The sequence below is a fragment of the Cyrtonyx montezumae genome, unplaced genomic scaffold, assembly GCF_038088225.1.
Source record: "Cyrtonyx montezumae isolate F1298 unplaced genomic scaffold, pur_monq_1.0 scaffold_8, whole genome shotgun sequence".
NCBI classification, from domain to species: domain Eukaryota; kingdom Metazoa; phylum Chordata; class Aves; order Galliformes; family Odontophoridae; genus Cyrtonyx; species Cyrtonyx montezumae.
Window position 1 is genome coordinate 30,575,474 of NW_027072089.1, and position 17,297 is coordinate 30,592,770.

The 17,297-nt window shown below is 38.1% G+C and overlaps 1 protein-coding gene across 1 annotated transcript; it reads left to right on the forward strand.

Moving 5' to 3' along the window:
• Positions 1–2,641: 2,641 nt before the first annotated feature.
• On the forward strand, positions 2,642–14,011 carry LACTB2 (lactamase beta 2). Its single transcript, XM_065752134.1, has 7 exons — positions 2,642–2,784; positions 3,132–3,295; positions 4,284–4,410; positions 6,423–6,601; positions 10,321–10,469; positions 11,993–12,074; positions 13,837–14,011. The coding sequence occupies exons 1-7, from the start codon at positions 2,663–2,665 to the stop codon at positions 13,878–13,880; spliced, it is 867 nt and encodes a 288-aa protein (XP_065608206.1). The 5' UTR covers positions 2,642–2,662; the 3' UTR covers positions 13,881–14,011.
• The last annotated feature ends 3,286 nt before the right edge of the window (positions 14,012–17,297 follow it).

A 17,297-nucleotide genomic window follows, 5' to 3' on the forward strand; every position in this document is an offset into this window, starting at 1 on the left:
AGTGGGTCAATGCACTATCCATAGCTGCCTTCTGGAAAATTGAACAGAGGTCTTTCTGCCTATATGAGATCTCAGTGATGGTTCAAAGATAATAGAGCTGCTGTGAACATGCCAAACAAGTTCTTCATTATGGTTCATTAATTACTTAATTTAAAATGTAGTTTTATATTGCTCCACAGCAAAATCCAGGTGAGTTCAGGAAAGAAGCAGCTCAGCAACTGCAATGATACCTGCTCAGTCCTACAAATGACAAAATTAGTACAAGCACTTTGTTAGAATAAATTATTTGTGGACAGTATTTCCAGAATTACTGAATTGTAGCAGCTGGAAGCTACCTCTGAAGTTCATCTAGAGCAGCCCCCCTGCTAAAGCAGGTTCCATATAGCAGGTTGCACAGGAAAACATGCAGGCAGGTTTTGAATATCTCCAGAGAAGGAGACCCCACAACCTCTCCAGGCAGCCTGTTCCAGTGCTATGTCACCCTCACAGTAAACTACTTTCTGATGTTCTGATAGAACTTCTCATGTTCCAGTTTGTGCCTGTTGCCTCTCATCTTGTTACTGGTCACCACCAGAATAGCCCAGCCCCATCCACTTGACTTCCACCCTTTAAAATACTTATAGCTCAAGCTCAGGTTTTAAAATTTCTATGAAGCTTTGTAAGTTGTTTGCCCAACTGGTAACTAAGCTCCTGCAGCTTTAAGGGAAGCATCTTAAATTAGCCAAGGCACAAAGGCATTGCTGTGACCTTTGTTATTATTAAACAAATTACGCAAACTCTGTAGTACAGAGAAAGAGAGACGGAGAGAGGTTTGCATATCTGATCCTTGGACTTATTTGTCAAGAATCTCATGAGTTATTAGTCAAGTAACTCATGAGCTAAATCACTGGCTGGATGACTTGTTTGTTTTCTAACTAGACTTGTCATTGAAGAAAGCACATTATGACAAAACTCCTATGGTATTCAGTACACATCTTGTTATTTGCTTCCAAATGGAGAAGCAAGGACGTTTTCTCTCTATTAATAAGACATTAGATATTTTACCTTTGGAATAGACAGGTTTTTTCAGACAACATAAACTAAGGTCCTCATCAGAACTAGCATAGAAATAAACAGTGAAACACATCTTTCTGCTCAAAAATTTTTAATGACAACATAAAACAGCCACTTAGGGAACCAAAGAACATATTGAGGCTCCACACTCGTATGTGATTGCACCAAATTAGAGAGTACAATAGCAAGACTTCTAATACGTGTTTATTAACCCCATTTTATAGGAGAAACATTAAATTTTAAGCTGGTGGGCTTGGGCAGGAAATGAAGGGGACAATGGAAGAAAGAACCTGGAATTAATTCTCCAAAGGCACCCACTGCTGCCATCTACAGACGAAACAGATTCTGAGCTCCTACCTAAGAACAGAAAATATTTTACTACACCACAGTAATAGTAGCAATATTTTTTCCCACAGGATAAGTCCACAGTCCCCCCAAACGATTCTTAATTTTTACAAAATCAAACTTGCGATGATAAAAGTAACTTGTGCCTTACTACTCTGTTGTCAATGACATGTAAACCTACATTTTAGAAATCTCCTCTAAGTTTTCAGAATAGGAAACTACTGAAATATGCACACTGTATTAGATAGTACCTGCACTTAGTGGCAGAGCAACTGAACTTCACCTAGGGAGTGAAAATGGGAGACTGTACCAGCAAATGGGTATATATGTGTGCTACAAAATCAGCGTAATTGAGTACCTTGTCAGTTCTTAGTCACACGTTCTTATAAAACACGACTGAGAAATGACATGTGAAGAGATTAAAATATTGAAATAGTGTACATAGTGTGTCTTCCCTATTCCAGTAGCACACATGCACACAAAAAAAGCCTCTTTCACATAAAACATCCTTTTCTGATGTCAGTGTATCATGCTTTGATGAGCTTGCAAATAAAATGTAAACATGATGTTTTGATAGGAATAATTCAGATGAATAATGAAGATTGGCTTGAAAGCCTAAAGTTAGGGCTGTCCAGTATCTGCACTGTGGTCTAGTTGCCGTCTGTGGCTTTTCTGGTACCTTGGAATTAAGAGCTACAATTAAAGTCCATGCCCAGGAGTAGAGTTTTTTAATTGCTGCATGTGTAGACCTGCACAACGTGCTGCCATAAAGCCTCTTGTGCATCACAGCAGATGGTTTTGCTGAATGAGGGACTGAAAATTATTCATACAGTTTGAGTAGCTGAAGGGCTGGTTAGCACTTCAGGTGTACTAACATGCAGCCAAACTGGCAGCGATGAAACAGCCCAGAGGCGAGCATGTTGTTGGCACCTGAACAGTGAAGATACAGCACTGCTGTCTGACCTGGCAGCTGACAACACTGCTCACCAACCTTGAAGGCCAGCTGGAAATGCTGAGCCATGTGTTGACACCAGCAAGCACAGTAATGTGAGGCAGGCAACCAGGTCTGCCTCAGAGCTGCCTCCCTGCCTGCTGCCATCCTCTGCCTCGACGCTGCCCAGAAACTCAAACACGTCAGGCGGATCTGGAGCAGAACGACACCGCGCAATGGGAAGAAAGCCCGCGGAAGGAGGAGCGCGGCCGGGGGCGGGGCGAGGCCGGGCGGCGCTTCCGCCTTCCCGGTGTCCCTCGGCGTGGGGCGGGCATGGCGTCCTTGCTGCCGCGCATCGAGCGGCTCTCGTCGCGCGTGGTGCGGGTGCTGGGCTGCAACCCGGGGCCTATGACTTTGCAGGGCACCAACACCTACCTGGTGGGCACCGGGCTCAGGTAGCGGCTCGGCTCGGCTCGGCTCGGCGCGGGGCTGGGCGGTGTGGGTGTGTGTGGTAGCCCGGCTCAGCCTGCCTGAGTGGTGGTGCAGCCGGCGGGGGGGATGCTGGAGCCGAGGCGGTGCTCTGCCGGTGGCAGAAGTCAACTGTTACCGTATGTAGGGACTGAGGATTGAAAACCATAAAAGCTGAAGCAGTAGTAAACTTTAGCTGTGGGTATCTACTGTTAATGCAGTAACATGCAGCGGTGGTGTTTTTTGTGTTTTTAACATTACTTAACTCACACAAGCACTCTTTGTTGGTTTGTTTTGGTTTTTTTTCCCTTCCCTTCTTTTGGCCCACGTGTAGAAGAATCCTTATTGACACAGGCGAGCCAGCTATTCCTGAATATATTGGCTGTTTGAAGCAGGCCCTGTCCGAGTTCAACATCTCAATTCAAGAAATCTTAGTGACACACTGGCATCGTGATCATACTGGTGGAATACCTGACATCTGCACGAACATCCCTAATGGTAAGCCACAGCTTTCAGGTCTTGTTGCAAGTGTGTCAGATATGTGGCAAGAAATGACTTATAACATTTAATTTTTTGTTCATCAACCAGAATAATATTTTGCAGTCTCCTCATAAGTCTAACTCCACAATACTACTGTACCATGTAGAATGAGACAGTGAGTAGTCTGAATATCATAGTTGTGGTGCTATGTTTTTTCTTCAATACCTGTGCATAGTTCCATAGGGAATTTTTCTTACTAGTGAATAATGAGCAGTTTGCATAATACTAAAAGATATGAGAATAACACAACACTTTTTCCCTTCTGCATTGACAGTAGTGACAAATTGACTGTCATTTTTACTTGAGTAAAAAGTAATAAATAATCTCTGGAAAAAACAAAAGCACAATGTTGAGACTTCATACAGTAGATGACTAGTAATTGTTGACAATTTTTAGGCCTCAAATCATGAGTAGAAGGTAGAGATATAACTGCCTGATTTCGAGGTTGCATACAGTCCATTGCTGAGGCAATCAAATTTGAATTTGAATTTAGAATGAAGGATGCTGAGGGAAGTTTCATATCAAACCATTTGGTGTTAGATAAATGTTGAATAGTCCTTCTGGGAATCATAATGTAGAACTTGAATGCTGTTTCACAGACTTGATTTTTTTGCTCTTGATCAGTCAAGAAGGAACAACATTTTCCAAATATAGCAATTACTGGAATTCCACGTATGCATAATTAATGATTAATTTCACTCATGCTTTTTAACTTCAAAATTGCTACTTGATCAAATTCAGAGTCTTCACTACTTGGTGTTTGTGGCTCTAGATGAAAGTTATTTTATAAACATAAAATTACTGGTTAGCATTGTTTACTTGAAGATTTGCTTTTGTACAGTGTAATACTTTATAGTACATCCACCAAAAGTAGAAGTAATTCTGTGCTATTAGCTTTGTTGGTGACAAAATATGAACTATTATTTTCTTTGCTTTCTTTAAATAGACTCTGAATATCGCATCTGTAAGCTTCCTCGTGTCCCTCACTCTGAAGAAATAATAGGAGATGGAGGGCATAAATATTTGTATCTTAAGGATGGAGATGTGATACAGACAGAGGGAGCCACACTTAGGTAAGTAGCAATTTCTGCAGCTTTGTTGGATCACCTTTTTCTTCAGAAATCTGGTGCATGTAGGTATTTTAACTTTTAATGATTGGTAATCCATACATCTGACCCTGCCAGCATTTACCCATGTAGACTTCTTGTCATGACTCAGCAGGGCATGTTTATGCAAAGAGGTTGTTCTTATGAATATTATCAGGAATCAGCCTTTAGTCTTTGGCCTCGCCAGTGAAACACTTTCCTTGAGAACTATTTCCTTAGGGAAAAATCACACAGGAGTTTATGTAACTTCTCTTTACTCTTAGATACTTAGTTATGATCTAAAATTGATACTTCGGTGATGGTGGTCTGCGTGAACAGCACAAAAAGCTTCTCAAGGAAACATTACAACACTTACTGTGTAGCACTGGAATGTTAAATTCTAAGCATTTTTCCTGTCAGGTTTTTGCAGGGTACCAGTTGGGAGACTTCTTCGCTGAGAGTACGTTGCCTCTCTTGTTTGCTTGGATCAGTCTGAAACAAGAATCAAAAACCTGGGAGAATTCTATCTTGAGAATTCTTTCATAAAGAAGGTGTTAAACATCTTGGGACAAATTTTGCTTGATTTCTTCAGTTCAGATGTGAATTATATCCCACTTGAAGAATATGCCAGCTGGCTGATGGGTCAAAAAGCAGTGAAAATAAAGAATATATTTGATGAAAATGTTATGTTTTAAAAAGATACACTGAGAGGAATATTAGGAATCCAGAAGACATTTCACTGTCCTAAGTGGCCTGTGTTTAAACAAATCTACTTGGTGTCCAAACATATCAGGAGGTGGGACGTTTAGGAATATGCAGTTATGCAACCAACCTTTACCCTTGATTGAGAGCAGGTAACTTCAGCTGGCAAAGGATGTATCTTAGATGCCTTGCTGGTTCTAAAGCAACCATATCAGCATATTACATTTCTAGTTAGCAACTTTCAATTTTTCAAGGAGGTATGCCAGTCTGTGTATTTCATTTAGATTTGTTTGTTTTGGGTTTTTTTTTCATGTTAGTATTGAAGCTTCCTGGTAAAGTTACATTAGGAAAGCCATCCACTTGATTTTCCGTTGCCTCAGCAGGGTGATGGCTCACCTGCTTTCTGCAGCACAGTATTCCAGAATTGAGAGCCATTACATCAGTGTTGTGCTTCTGGCCTCCCAGCCCTGTGCTGATGTGTCTGAGGCTGTTTAGCACTGGGTTATATACCATGCTTGGTACCAGCTCTGTGCATCCCACTGACAAGTAAATTCTGATGAATTAAACCAGTGATGCTGGTCTGAGCTTGAGTCAGAGGATTTCTGCCTTTCAAAAATGGTAGTGCAAAAGTCCAAAGCAGCTCTGGTTACTATATGCATATCAACTGTCCTCTAAAACAATACTTCACTGAGTTGTGGTGTCTTAAATCTGTACCTTTCACATGTTTTATGGCCTGTATTTACAATTGTGTTTACAATTCCACTCCACTGTGTCATGAGGCCATCATGGTAAAATAAATATGGGGAGACAGAACGTCATTTGTGTTGTGTCTGTTAATATCCAAGGAATTTCTCAGAGAGTTTGTAACTTCACTGTTACTTTTTTTTGCCAGCCACAATGTGTATGGCAGGAACTTTTTAATCTGAGAATAACTTGTCAATTTTTTTCTTTCTTAAACTATGAGAGTAAAGCCCTCTATAACAGAAATTTTACATGACTAGCCAGCTACACCAAAATGCTTTTATTATGAGGTATTAAGTAAGACAAAGTGTGTTACAGATGTTCATCTGTGTTCTCTATGTGGTACAAGAAAATGGACTGAGATTAAATGAAATAACATTGTGTTTACACTCACATTACAGTTCTCAGTATGATACTTTTTGTGATTCTTCCTGTAGGCTACTTTGTAAAGGTGTGATTTTATCACTGTTCTTTTTAGCAGCTGATAATGAAGGTAGAAGTTCTGTATGACTGCTGAATGAGCATCTTGAACTTTTCTGTTCTTTTTCTTTAAACAGAGTTCTGTATACACCTGGGCACACTGATGATCATATGTCTTTACATCTAGAAGAGGAAAATGCCATCTTTTCTGGTGACTGTATTTTAGGGGAAGGAACAACAGTAATTGAAGACTTGTATGATTATATGAAAAGTTTGAAAATGTTATTACAAATGAAACCAGATTTAATATATCCAGGTTAGTGGTTTTGTATTTAACTACTATTAGTTTATCAACTCTTACAGTCAAACACCATTGTTAATGTAACAATTCATGTTCATTATTGAGCGTGTGGCATCATAGAATCACAAGGTTGGATCATTTAGTCGAACCATCCTCCCATTACCATTGCTACCACAAGCTACTGAACCTATTCCTGGTGCTAAACTGAGTGAATGGCTTGGACATCTGTGGGACTTAGAAATCTCTTCATGACAGATAGTTTTCTTTCCTGTGATTTCTCCCTTTGAGGGTAATTCTTGTTCTTTCTTCATTAAAAGCACACAGAAGCCAGGATCTGTTGGAATCGTACAAGAAGTTGGCTTTTCTTTCGTTAACCAATTTATGACCAGTGTAATCCTAGAGGAAAAAATAATAGTTGTTCTTTCAGTCCCCTGCAGCCCGTGTACTCTGCCACTATGTAATGTTTTTTGAGAAAGAAGTGCGTCCTTTGCAACAGATTAATCACAAATTCATCTTGGAGGGCTGCAGAACTGTCAAATGGTTATGTTAGTTAATGACTTAGTTTAACTGGAACAAAAGCCAACAAGTCAAACATCATGCTCTAAAAAGAAATTGCTTATTCATTCAGTCTAAAACTGATTTGTTTTTCCTGATATTCCCAAGGTTTGGGGGAAGTGTGTTTATTTTTTTATATAAACCATGTGTCTATATTTATTTGAGAAGAATGGATTTTCAGAATGTGTGATGTAACTAGGGTTTAACCTCCTCACTTTCTTTATCAGTTACGTCTCAGGAATTTCTCTGACCTTTTCTGTTTCATCGTTTTCAACTACTCAAAGTGACTTTCTGCATTCCTATTTCTGTCTTCATCCATTAACTATGTTTAGCCTGCATAACCAAATTGCTCATGTTCATTTTTAATGTAGCTATAGTAGGTATTCTATAAGATCTGAGATCATAAAAATGCTTAGATCTTCTTTTTAAAAAATGCAATTTAAGAAAAATATCATTCTGAACATTCATTGGATGTAGAGGCTGACACAAACATAAATAGTACTTGCAGTAATTGACTAAAGAAATAGTAAAACTAAGCGTATTTTGACCCCCTGGCTTTCAATCTGTTGACCAATAAAACGTTCTGTGTTTTTGCTTGAAATACCTGCAAAGCACAATCCATTCCTTTAGTTGAATTTCTGTCTTCCAAAAATCCCATATATGCCTAACTGTGTTTGGTTTATCACTTCTATCAGCTGTGTCTCACTCTCTCCTTCATCATTCTTTACCCAGATTACACATTCACCAAGGTTGAATGTTTGTCCCATTTATCTGTAACCATTTGCAATGCCGTTGTAAATATGTTCATGCTGTTCTTGAAATTAGGAAGACAGTAGGATATTACTCATTTTCACTGATTAGGCACTGAGATGAATTATAACTAACTTTGTTTCTTTATCCATGCATGATAACATGGATGTGCAATTGTGTAGAAGATAGTTATTGCCAAGTCAAAACAATTGTTTATGTTATTGGTATGTACTACAGTAAAAACCATAGCAGAATATGGTTTGTTTTACTGATATATTCTGAAATAGCCTCAATATATTGCAGTTTTACATCTTCATAATTCTTGGCATAGTGTCTTTTCTCTGTGCATGGCACTCGTGTTACAGCATCAGAAATAGATACAGGTGAGCATGAATTTTTACAACAATTTTTATATTAGGAGCTGAATCTTGCCAAACCTTCTCTTTTTATATCGGATACGTTTTGTTGGGTGTTTGGGTGTTTTTTTGGTTGCTTGGTTGGTTGGTTTGTTTTTAAAACTGAATGTGGAAGTGACTTTGGGCAAAGTACATTAGAGTTTACTTTACAGCTCATAGTTGGTGAGAACCCTTGGAACAGAAAAGGGCCTTTTGGCCACAGCAGAGGGCGCCCAATCCTCTAATAATAAACACCGCTACCTGATGGCGTAGTGGAAATGGTACTGTAGTTAGTAATCTGCGCATGACTTCAGGAGCCAGTTCTTTTCTTTCATCCTTTGTGCTTCGGTTTCCCCTGAGTGAAACAAGAACCTATATTATTTCACAGGGTGCTATAAGAATAAGTGTGTGATCATCTGGGATATACAGAGGTCTTAAATACGAACCTGCCTGATGTAATGTCAAGTTATTTTTGAAAAGATAGCTATGTTTTGAGTTATCTTATTCAAATACTCAGAAATACTTTAAATTTATGTGGGTATTAATTTTTTAGTGAAGTTAATTATGTTGCTATCTGTGAAAAATTGTGTCTGTGGGAGATCCAACAACTAAATTCAGTTCCAAGCTTTATGACATCTTAACATCCATGTGCCTATGCGATGATTAGAGGTCGTATGGCATAATGGATATGAAATTCCAGTTTTGCAGCACGAGTTTGATTCCTGATCTGGACACTGGTCTTGTAGTCTAAGTCAAGTATATCACTGGGAAGTGCAGAAACTGGTTTTGAGACTGCCTTGTGATTCCACAGGCAGGACGTAATTTTGAGTACTTATTGTGACTTCTGTCTTTAGAGAATGAAAGAGAATGGGCAGTCAGCGTTACAGTCCTTGCTCTGTATATTTTAACTGTTTCCAAAATCGAAACTTTTTTATGAATGGCAGCATATTTACAAAAGATACTGTTATATTTATAGCTTACTTTGTAAGGAAAAACAGCTTAAGATTAAATATAATTGAAGTCATGACATATGTGCGCACGTATAGTTTTATATTTCTTTTTTTTCACAGATATTCAGATTATGAAAAAATTATTTCCTCCCTTCCTGTAAGGTGTCTGTCCCCAGATGAAATAAGCTGTAATTTAAACTGTCTGAAAGCTAAAAACCTATTTGGTCAGTCAGTCCAAAGCTGCAAGTTTGGACAAGAGCACGATTTTTTAGAAACAGTCCAAGAGCATCCAAGGAAACTTAGGTGATTGGGATAATAACCAATGACTTCTAAAGGGAAGTTAATTTTACTTCTCTTTAGAAGTTATATTTTATTAACAAAGCGACTTAGAGTCATTTGGACGGGCAGAACCAGAAGTTGCTGCTGCTACTTTAGGTGATGAGTGCAAGTAAAGAGATAAGAAATCTTGCTATAAAAAGCATGTTACAGATATTCTCACACAACACTGTGAGTGAGTTCTGAAGATATGTCATGGAAGATGTATCCGTTGCATTGTTACTTCCTTCACCACTGTGTTTGCTGGAGTTAGTTTCCCCCTGTAACAGGAACAGGAGTACAGTGCATGAGTCTTGCTCTCTATACAGTATTGACTGAGGCAAGTTTCAGTTTAAATCATCACTACCAATATCCTTTGCAGAGGGTGAGACAAGTAGATGTAATATAATATCTCATCTTTCAAATCTATTCAGTAGCAAACTCTTCTATATTTGTAGTAAGCAGTCTAAAGTAGTCTTGAAGCATTCTCTTTTCACATTCACATTTTAAGATTTAATTCTCCCTTTCCATCTGAATGCTACTGAAGTGCAGACTGCGATGCAGATGCTCAAACTTAATTTCAGTCTCTTTATGTGAAAAAAAACAAAATGCAAAGTGGGAAGAGCACCTTGTAATTTTACACCAGGGATACTCAGAGTGATACATACAGGTGTTGTTCCTCTCATACGATTTTTAAAGCCTATGGAAGTTTATGTAAGAACGAGTCAATTATTCTACAACATACTTAAATCCCTGTGTTTCAATGTAGGTCACGGCCCAGTTGTACGTGATGCAAATGCTCGAATTCAAGGATACATTTCTCACCGAAATGCACGTGAAGAACAAATTCTGAATGTTTTCCAGAAGAATGCTGGAAAGTCATATACATCCACAGAGCTTGTGAAGATAGTGTACAAGGTAATTATCGATAGAGGTTTTTTAGATTTAATTAAAAATTGAGAGTACGTTCCTAAAATAGTATACAGCAGCCTAAATGTTTGATTGAAGACCATGATGGCTTTAAAACAACAACAAAAAGGCAAGAAAAGATTGAAAGATTTCTGCGTGTTCAAAATGTACATTTTAAATGGCATTATTTAAGCACTGCATTGGATTGGAGTAGAGCCCAGATGATCCTTATAATTTCTTATTCCAATACTTAGATAGTCCTAAGCTTGGTTTTGTAGGACCAAGCTAAAATACAGCTGTAGTGCTTGGTTATAGGTGAAAAGTATGAGATTACTGTTAGTTGATGACTTGTTAAAATGTGTTTGGAGTCTCCTGGAAGTGTGGTTGGAACATCAAATTCCTCATTGATCGGTCTTCAGTTTTGCAGAGATAGGTATTGCCCTCAGAAATCAGGTTGCTTGTGCGTGTCATTAGACAAGCATAGGAGCTCTTGTTCCCTACTTCTTTCCTCGTGTAACCTCAGTAGTTTGTACATGTGATACAGAGATTATCCCATTTAGCAAATTTAAAGAGATGCAGCTTTAGCTTCAGAAGAAGTTATAGTAGTCAATGGCTGTAGTATGTGATGAGGTCTGTAACAGCATCATAACTCTGTTTTTTCATGGTTCTACTAATCCCCAGTTTCCAAAAGAGAGAATGCAAGCCACACTGAATGTTTTGCATTCCTGATGTACCATTATCTGTGCCTATTTAGTTCTTTCACTTTCTAAGTGCAGAGCCATCCTCCTGCTTCTGTCAATCACAAACCATTTTCCTGTCACTAGGTGATAGTTTTTTTCAGTACTACTAAAACTTTAAAATAAGAGGTGCATTTTTTCAAAGCTTTTTAGAGATTCATAATTCATTGAGCCACTTTTGTATTGAGTTCCTTCCTTAATCCACATCTTGGAGAATAATATTTTAATTTTCTATTAGAAGGCTTTGCCTGTATGAACACAGTGCAGCAGAAGGGAGTTCTGAGAAATATTATTATTTATGAAGCATTGTAAAATTTTAAGATATGCTTTGTCCTCCTGAAGCTGTTGTATTTTTAAATTGTTTACATATTTATAGATACTAATTGTTAAAGAATATTTAAGCCCATGCTAATAGTACCACGAAATAGAAGTAATAGGTATCTGTGGAGAAATGCATCTTTGACTTTGTCATTGAAACCTGTGGAAAAATGCTTAGCTGTGATGACAACCCAGTGTAGACCAAGCTTAGAAGAACACGGTCCTTGAGTTGGCTGAAGCTCATATAATGCAAGTGTGTGATGAAAAAAAATGGGCACAGTAAACAGAAATATGTTGTTAGGCTCCAGTTTAAATGGTTTAAATGTAAAGTTTTAGTCACTGTATTGCTAACTAAGTGTTGAACATGGTGATTGGAAGAAGAAAATCTCTGTTAATAAAATATTATTTCAATGTATTAAATATATATACATATTTCTATTTGGGAGATATTTAATCATATATTTGTGTTCCCATTAGGACATTCCTGAAAATCTACTTCTAGCAGCAGAAAACAACCTCATAGTCCACTTGAAGAAGTTGGAAAAAGAAGGAAAAGTGTGTAAGTTGGGGATGGTAGGATGTGAAGTTAGTCATTTCCATTTTGACTTTGTGCGTAATGTTTATTGTTTCCAGGGTGAGGGGAGGAGGAGGAGACAGACTGCGTGTAACTCATCACACAGCAGTTGTCAATCAGATAATTTGAAGTAGAATTGGATACAAAAAGCCTGTGGTTGTTTGATGTATCTGTACTTGTAGAAGATATTTTATAATGTGTGACATGTTCAAAGTACGGATCACTGAACTACATGTAGCTTTAAATTTTGATTTAAACTTACCATGGAATGTATTCATAGTGCTAGGGTTTATACCTCTGTGTATCTTCTGAAATTTGTACCTAAATATGCATGTACATAGCACTATATGGGATAGCATTTCATGCCTTCTTTAAATGTATATTGTTGTACGTGTTTTGCAGAGGTGGTTAAAGTCAGACAGTGTTATTTTTTTCACTTTCTGATTACACAGTACTTAAGCAGAGCACCTATATTTTGTTTATTGTTTTTACATTTTTACCTTTACTTTGTGGAACAAAATGAAGGATTTTATTTCTGTAATGGCAGAAGCAGTTGGAAACACTTTCATCTATGGGCTAAGCAGTTGGAAACACTTTCATCTATGGGCTAAGGAAAATATTTCTGTACAATTACAGAAGTACACTCAGAACTGTCCATGACTAAGCAATTACATGAATGTTTTTATCTGTTCAAAATTGTCATCTTTTACCAATGTAAGCAACATGAAATTGATGCCTTTTCTGATGCACTGTCTCATCAGAAAACCTGAAACATGTACTGACCTCTACAGTGTAGAAAATAGGTGCTAGCTTTTTCAGTACCAGCTCAGACTCAGATCTGTGATGCACACGTAACATCACGTGACTGTTGTTGGTTTTTTAGGTCAAATTAAGGACATCTGTTAAGGAGAATTGATTCTGTTGGTTCTCAACATGCAGCGTACAAATGCTTGCATACTCACTTTGTGTTTGTTTGCTACTGTGTCCTTACCACAGAGTCTGAGCTGCAGTAGTTCAGATTTTGTCATCTTGTTTGTAGCCTTAGTGCTGTTTGCTTAATTTTCACAAAATATTTTCTCAGAGAAACGTGTTGTTGGCGTTGGTAATGAATGTGACAGGCATATCCCACTGTTACTGGAGAGCTGCTCCATGCAGATTATGGCCATATGCTGCATACCCACAGTCATTAATTCACCACTTCATTCTAGGGATTGCAGTTTATATGGGTACATAATTCTTTATAGCTTCAATTAGGAGTGATAATGGTTCTACTTGTTTGCTTTTCTCGCTTTAAACAGAAAAATAATGCCTTGCATACAGGAGCATGGCACAGTACGTACATGTAAACTCTCCCATTTGAACTGTTGAAATTTTTTCAAATTCTTAAAATACACCTCATTTCTCAAGTTCATAAATTTCAGAAAATGCAACAAGAGTTTCCTCTGCCTCAAATTTATTACTGTCTAGCGATTTTAATATCCTCAACATTAAATAACTGCAGGATTATTAGACCCATTTTTTAAATTAATATCACTAGAACTTACGTTGTGATACAGTCAGTGTTTATCAGCTCCCACTAACATTTAGCACTGGCCTGCAGGAAAGCATTTTAATCGACAACCTGGTGATCTTTCATCAAAAATGACACATACAGACATACACATACATGCAGATTGAGGTAGCTTGTTGTTTATATGTAACATCCAAGTGTTTGCTTGTGACTAATTTGGTCTCTTTGTCTTAACAGTACATGATGCATCTCCCAGCTTCAGATGGAGAAACAATCTATAAACGACAGTGCTCAAGAACATTTTCAGTGTGCACAGTTGCTGCATGAGTAAAGAGAATGATGAGCTCAGGCGATATGTGAAGTAAAAATATTTTCATTTGTTTTTTAGGTTCTAAAAATTCTAAAGTGGTGTTTATTAATACATTGGAGGTAGTTAAAAATCTGTAGTAAAAAGAACAGAAAGGATTTAATATTGAAGCTGCTTTTGTTGTGCTTTTCATGAAGTGGCTTTCTGATAACGCATCTGCAAATTCTAAAGACAACCAATCTTTGCTAGCAAGTGGAAATACTGCTTTTCATATCCTTTTCCATAATGTAACTGTCTGTGCACGTTACTGCTGGCAACTCACTGCAGTATGTTTTAGCAAATGCTGAAAGTACATCCACATATATCTGTTTTCTCATGGAAACCCCATTTCTGTGAAACATAAAGGATCATTAATTTCACCTAATTAATGTCAAAACATGCACAGCACTAGGGCAGACTTTAATTCTTTATCTTCTAAGTTTCTTCAGGTATGTGGTTAAAAAGCTACTTAAATTGAGATGTCGTAAACCGTAAGAGGTTATATTTTTCTATCACTTTATTACAAGCTTATGATTTTGTTACTAACAATATTTAAAGAACAAATATGTTACCTATTGGTAGTATTTGATTGTAAGATGCTTTGTAGTGTAGTGAAATAGAACATTTGAAGGTGAAATTTAAACTTCAATTTTCTGTATAGCTTCCACAATAATATATAAATATTTGTATTACATTGTGTGTTTAAAATATATAATGTTTTTGATTGACTCACTTTTTTAATACTGGTGCAACCTTCAAGAATACACATCTGAGGTGCATGCTAAAGGCAAATATACACCCTTAAAAATTCTTGAGAACCTTTCAAGTTCAATCCTGTATCTTCATTTGTGGAACGTGCGTTATGTTTGAGTGTTTTTAGTAGGCATAGCTTAATAGCTATCAGTATCTGATGAAGTTGAGAACATTTGTTCATAATTCTGGCATTTTGCTTCAGGAGAAGAGAAATGTAAGTGAAATGGTACAATTTTGTGTCACAGTGGGAAGCCTGAGAACCTAAAATGGTAGGGTAATAGCAGGACTTTGGTGTGAAGTGATGATGTCTCTTTACCTTTCCAAGCTAAAGAAGTCTGCTAGCATCCAAAACAAAATGTCACTGAACATTTTCTTCTGTTTTACTGTGTTTATGGAAATGTGTTCAGAGCTGTTAAACTGCAGACACTGAAGAAAGAGATGTGATACAGAGAACTACATATTCTGTGCTGTGATGCAGAAAACACCTAAATTCTTGAAAGATGAGGGAAATGGCGGTTTGACCAGACTTGAGTTGTCATTTGTGATATGGATGTTGCCTCTGAAATACTAAAAGCAGAGATTGCACTATTACTAATCACGGAATCACAGAACTGTAGAGGTTGGAAGGGACCTCTAGGGATCATCTATTCCAACCCCCTGCAAAGCAGCTCCCTAGCCCAGGTTGCACAGGTAGGCGTCCAGGCGGGTCTGGAACGTCTCCAGAGAAGGAGACTCCACCACCTCTCTGTGCAGCTGTGCCACTGCTCCGTCACTGCACTGGGAAGGAGTTCCCACACGCATCTGTGCAGAACTTCCTATGCATCAGTTTGTATCTACCACACACTGCTGAGAAGAGTCCAATCTCTTCCCTTTACCTGCTCCTTAGATATTTATAGACGTGGATCAGATCCCCTCCGAGTCTTCTTTTCTCAAGGCTGAACAGACCCAGGTCTCCCAGCCTTTCCTCGTAAGGGAGGTGTTCCACGTTCTTTATCATCTTTGTGGCCCTCTGCTGGACTCTTCTAAGGAGATCCCTGTCTTTTTTCTACCAGGGAGCCCAGAACTGGACACAGTACTCCAGGTGACGCCTCACCAGGGCAGAGTAGAGGGGGAGGATTACCTCCCTTGACCTGCTGGCCACGCTCTTTTCAATGCACCCCAGGATCCCATTGGCCTTCTTGGCCACCAGAGCACACTGCGCACCAAAGCACATACAAAGATGTGTACTTGTATCTGTGTTGTTGCACAGGTCACAAGACTCCTTGCTGACTACAAGACTTTGTTTAAAAATGGGACAGTAAGCTTTAAGTTAAATGTGTATAAAAATGAGGATCAGCCTGTTTACAACCCCTGCACCGAATCCATTACTCTGTGAAGAAAATACTTAAGATTGAGAATAAAAATAGGAGAAAGGGCAATTTCTATCTCATCAAGATCAAAGGGCAAACGTCATTCAGTGCATTAACTTTGTAAACAGCTGGGGACAGAATCTTGAAGGTGCACCAAATTGAGTAGTTTAAATATGCTGTCACAAGATGTAGCACACAGAAATGTACGTTTTTAGGTTTAAGAACTAGGAAAGATTTTTGACAATAGGTATAATACTTTCTAGTTTTCCATTCTGATTCTTGCTAAGTTTATATTTCTTTTAAAATGCCATTGTTGAGTATGTTTTTAAGCATATTTGATACTGGAAAGGTTCCCAAAAAGGAAGGGCATTGCTCCCTCTGTATCTGTTACGTCAGATGCAGCAAAATGGTTACTGCCAAATCCCACACAATCTTCCAACCTGAATTAGATTTCAGACTTCCTTCTTAAGATCATTTTGAAGCGTACTCTTTCAATATCTGGAAAGCCAAGTTCAGAATCCTTATTTTTGCTACTGTATGCTTTCTGAACTTTTTTCATTTTCCTTTTCCCTACATTAAGTGTAGTGGAGCTCTATACTATCCATCTTGAACAGCTCTCAGAAAATAGATGAACGAATGTTACCATTTCCAACCTGAGTTTCAGGCTCACCAGTAAATGATCAACGTAAGGTAAGCTGTCGTGTCTTGCCGTTGTTTTCAGGGAACTTCTTTAGCCCAGTGAATCCTCAGTCCTTTTCCTGCCCGTATCATGATTGCTTAATTCCCTCATCCTTCTTTATTATTTTGTCCAGTTGTTGGGAGTATTGTCCTTCTGAGTTAAGAAAATGGTAAGTGACAAGATGTATGTAAAGTTCCTTGTGACCTACTGCCATCTTACCAGCCCTGATAGTGATCAGGGTTGTCATTTCACCTGATGACTTTGTTCATTTGTAGTGATTTTATTGCAGCTCTTATATTAACTACGTTTAATGACTTTCTAAGCTATGGTCTGTATGCATATCTTAAATTGTTCCAATGGGCATCTTTTAGTAGAGTTGCTGCCGGAAGGAAAGGTTTGAGGACAACTTTCTTTGCCTTCATTTTTCTATTTTCAACATCTACGGAGATCTTCGTATATATCTGCTTTAAGTCAAGAAAAGGCTTTAGCTTCGGGGTGGTGTTTATTTTTTTTATCCACAGCCTTTTGATACCTCTTCTCTATTCCATATTTCTGAATTAGGTTCGACTTT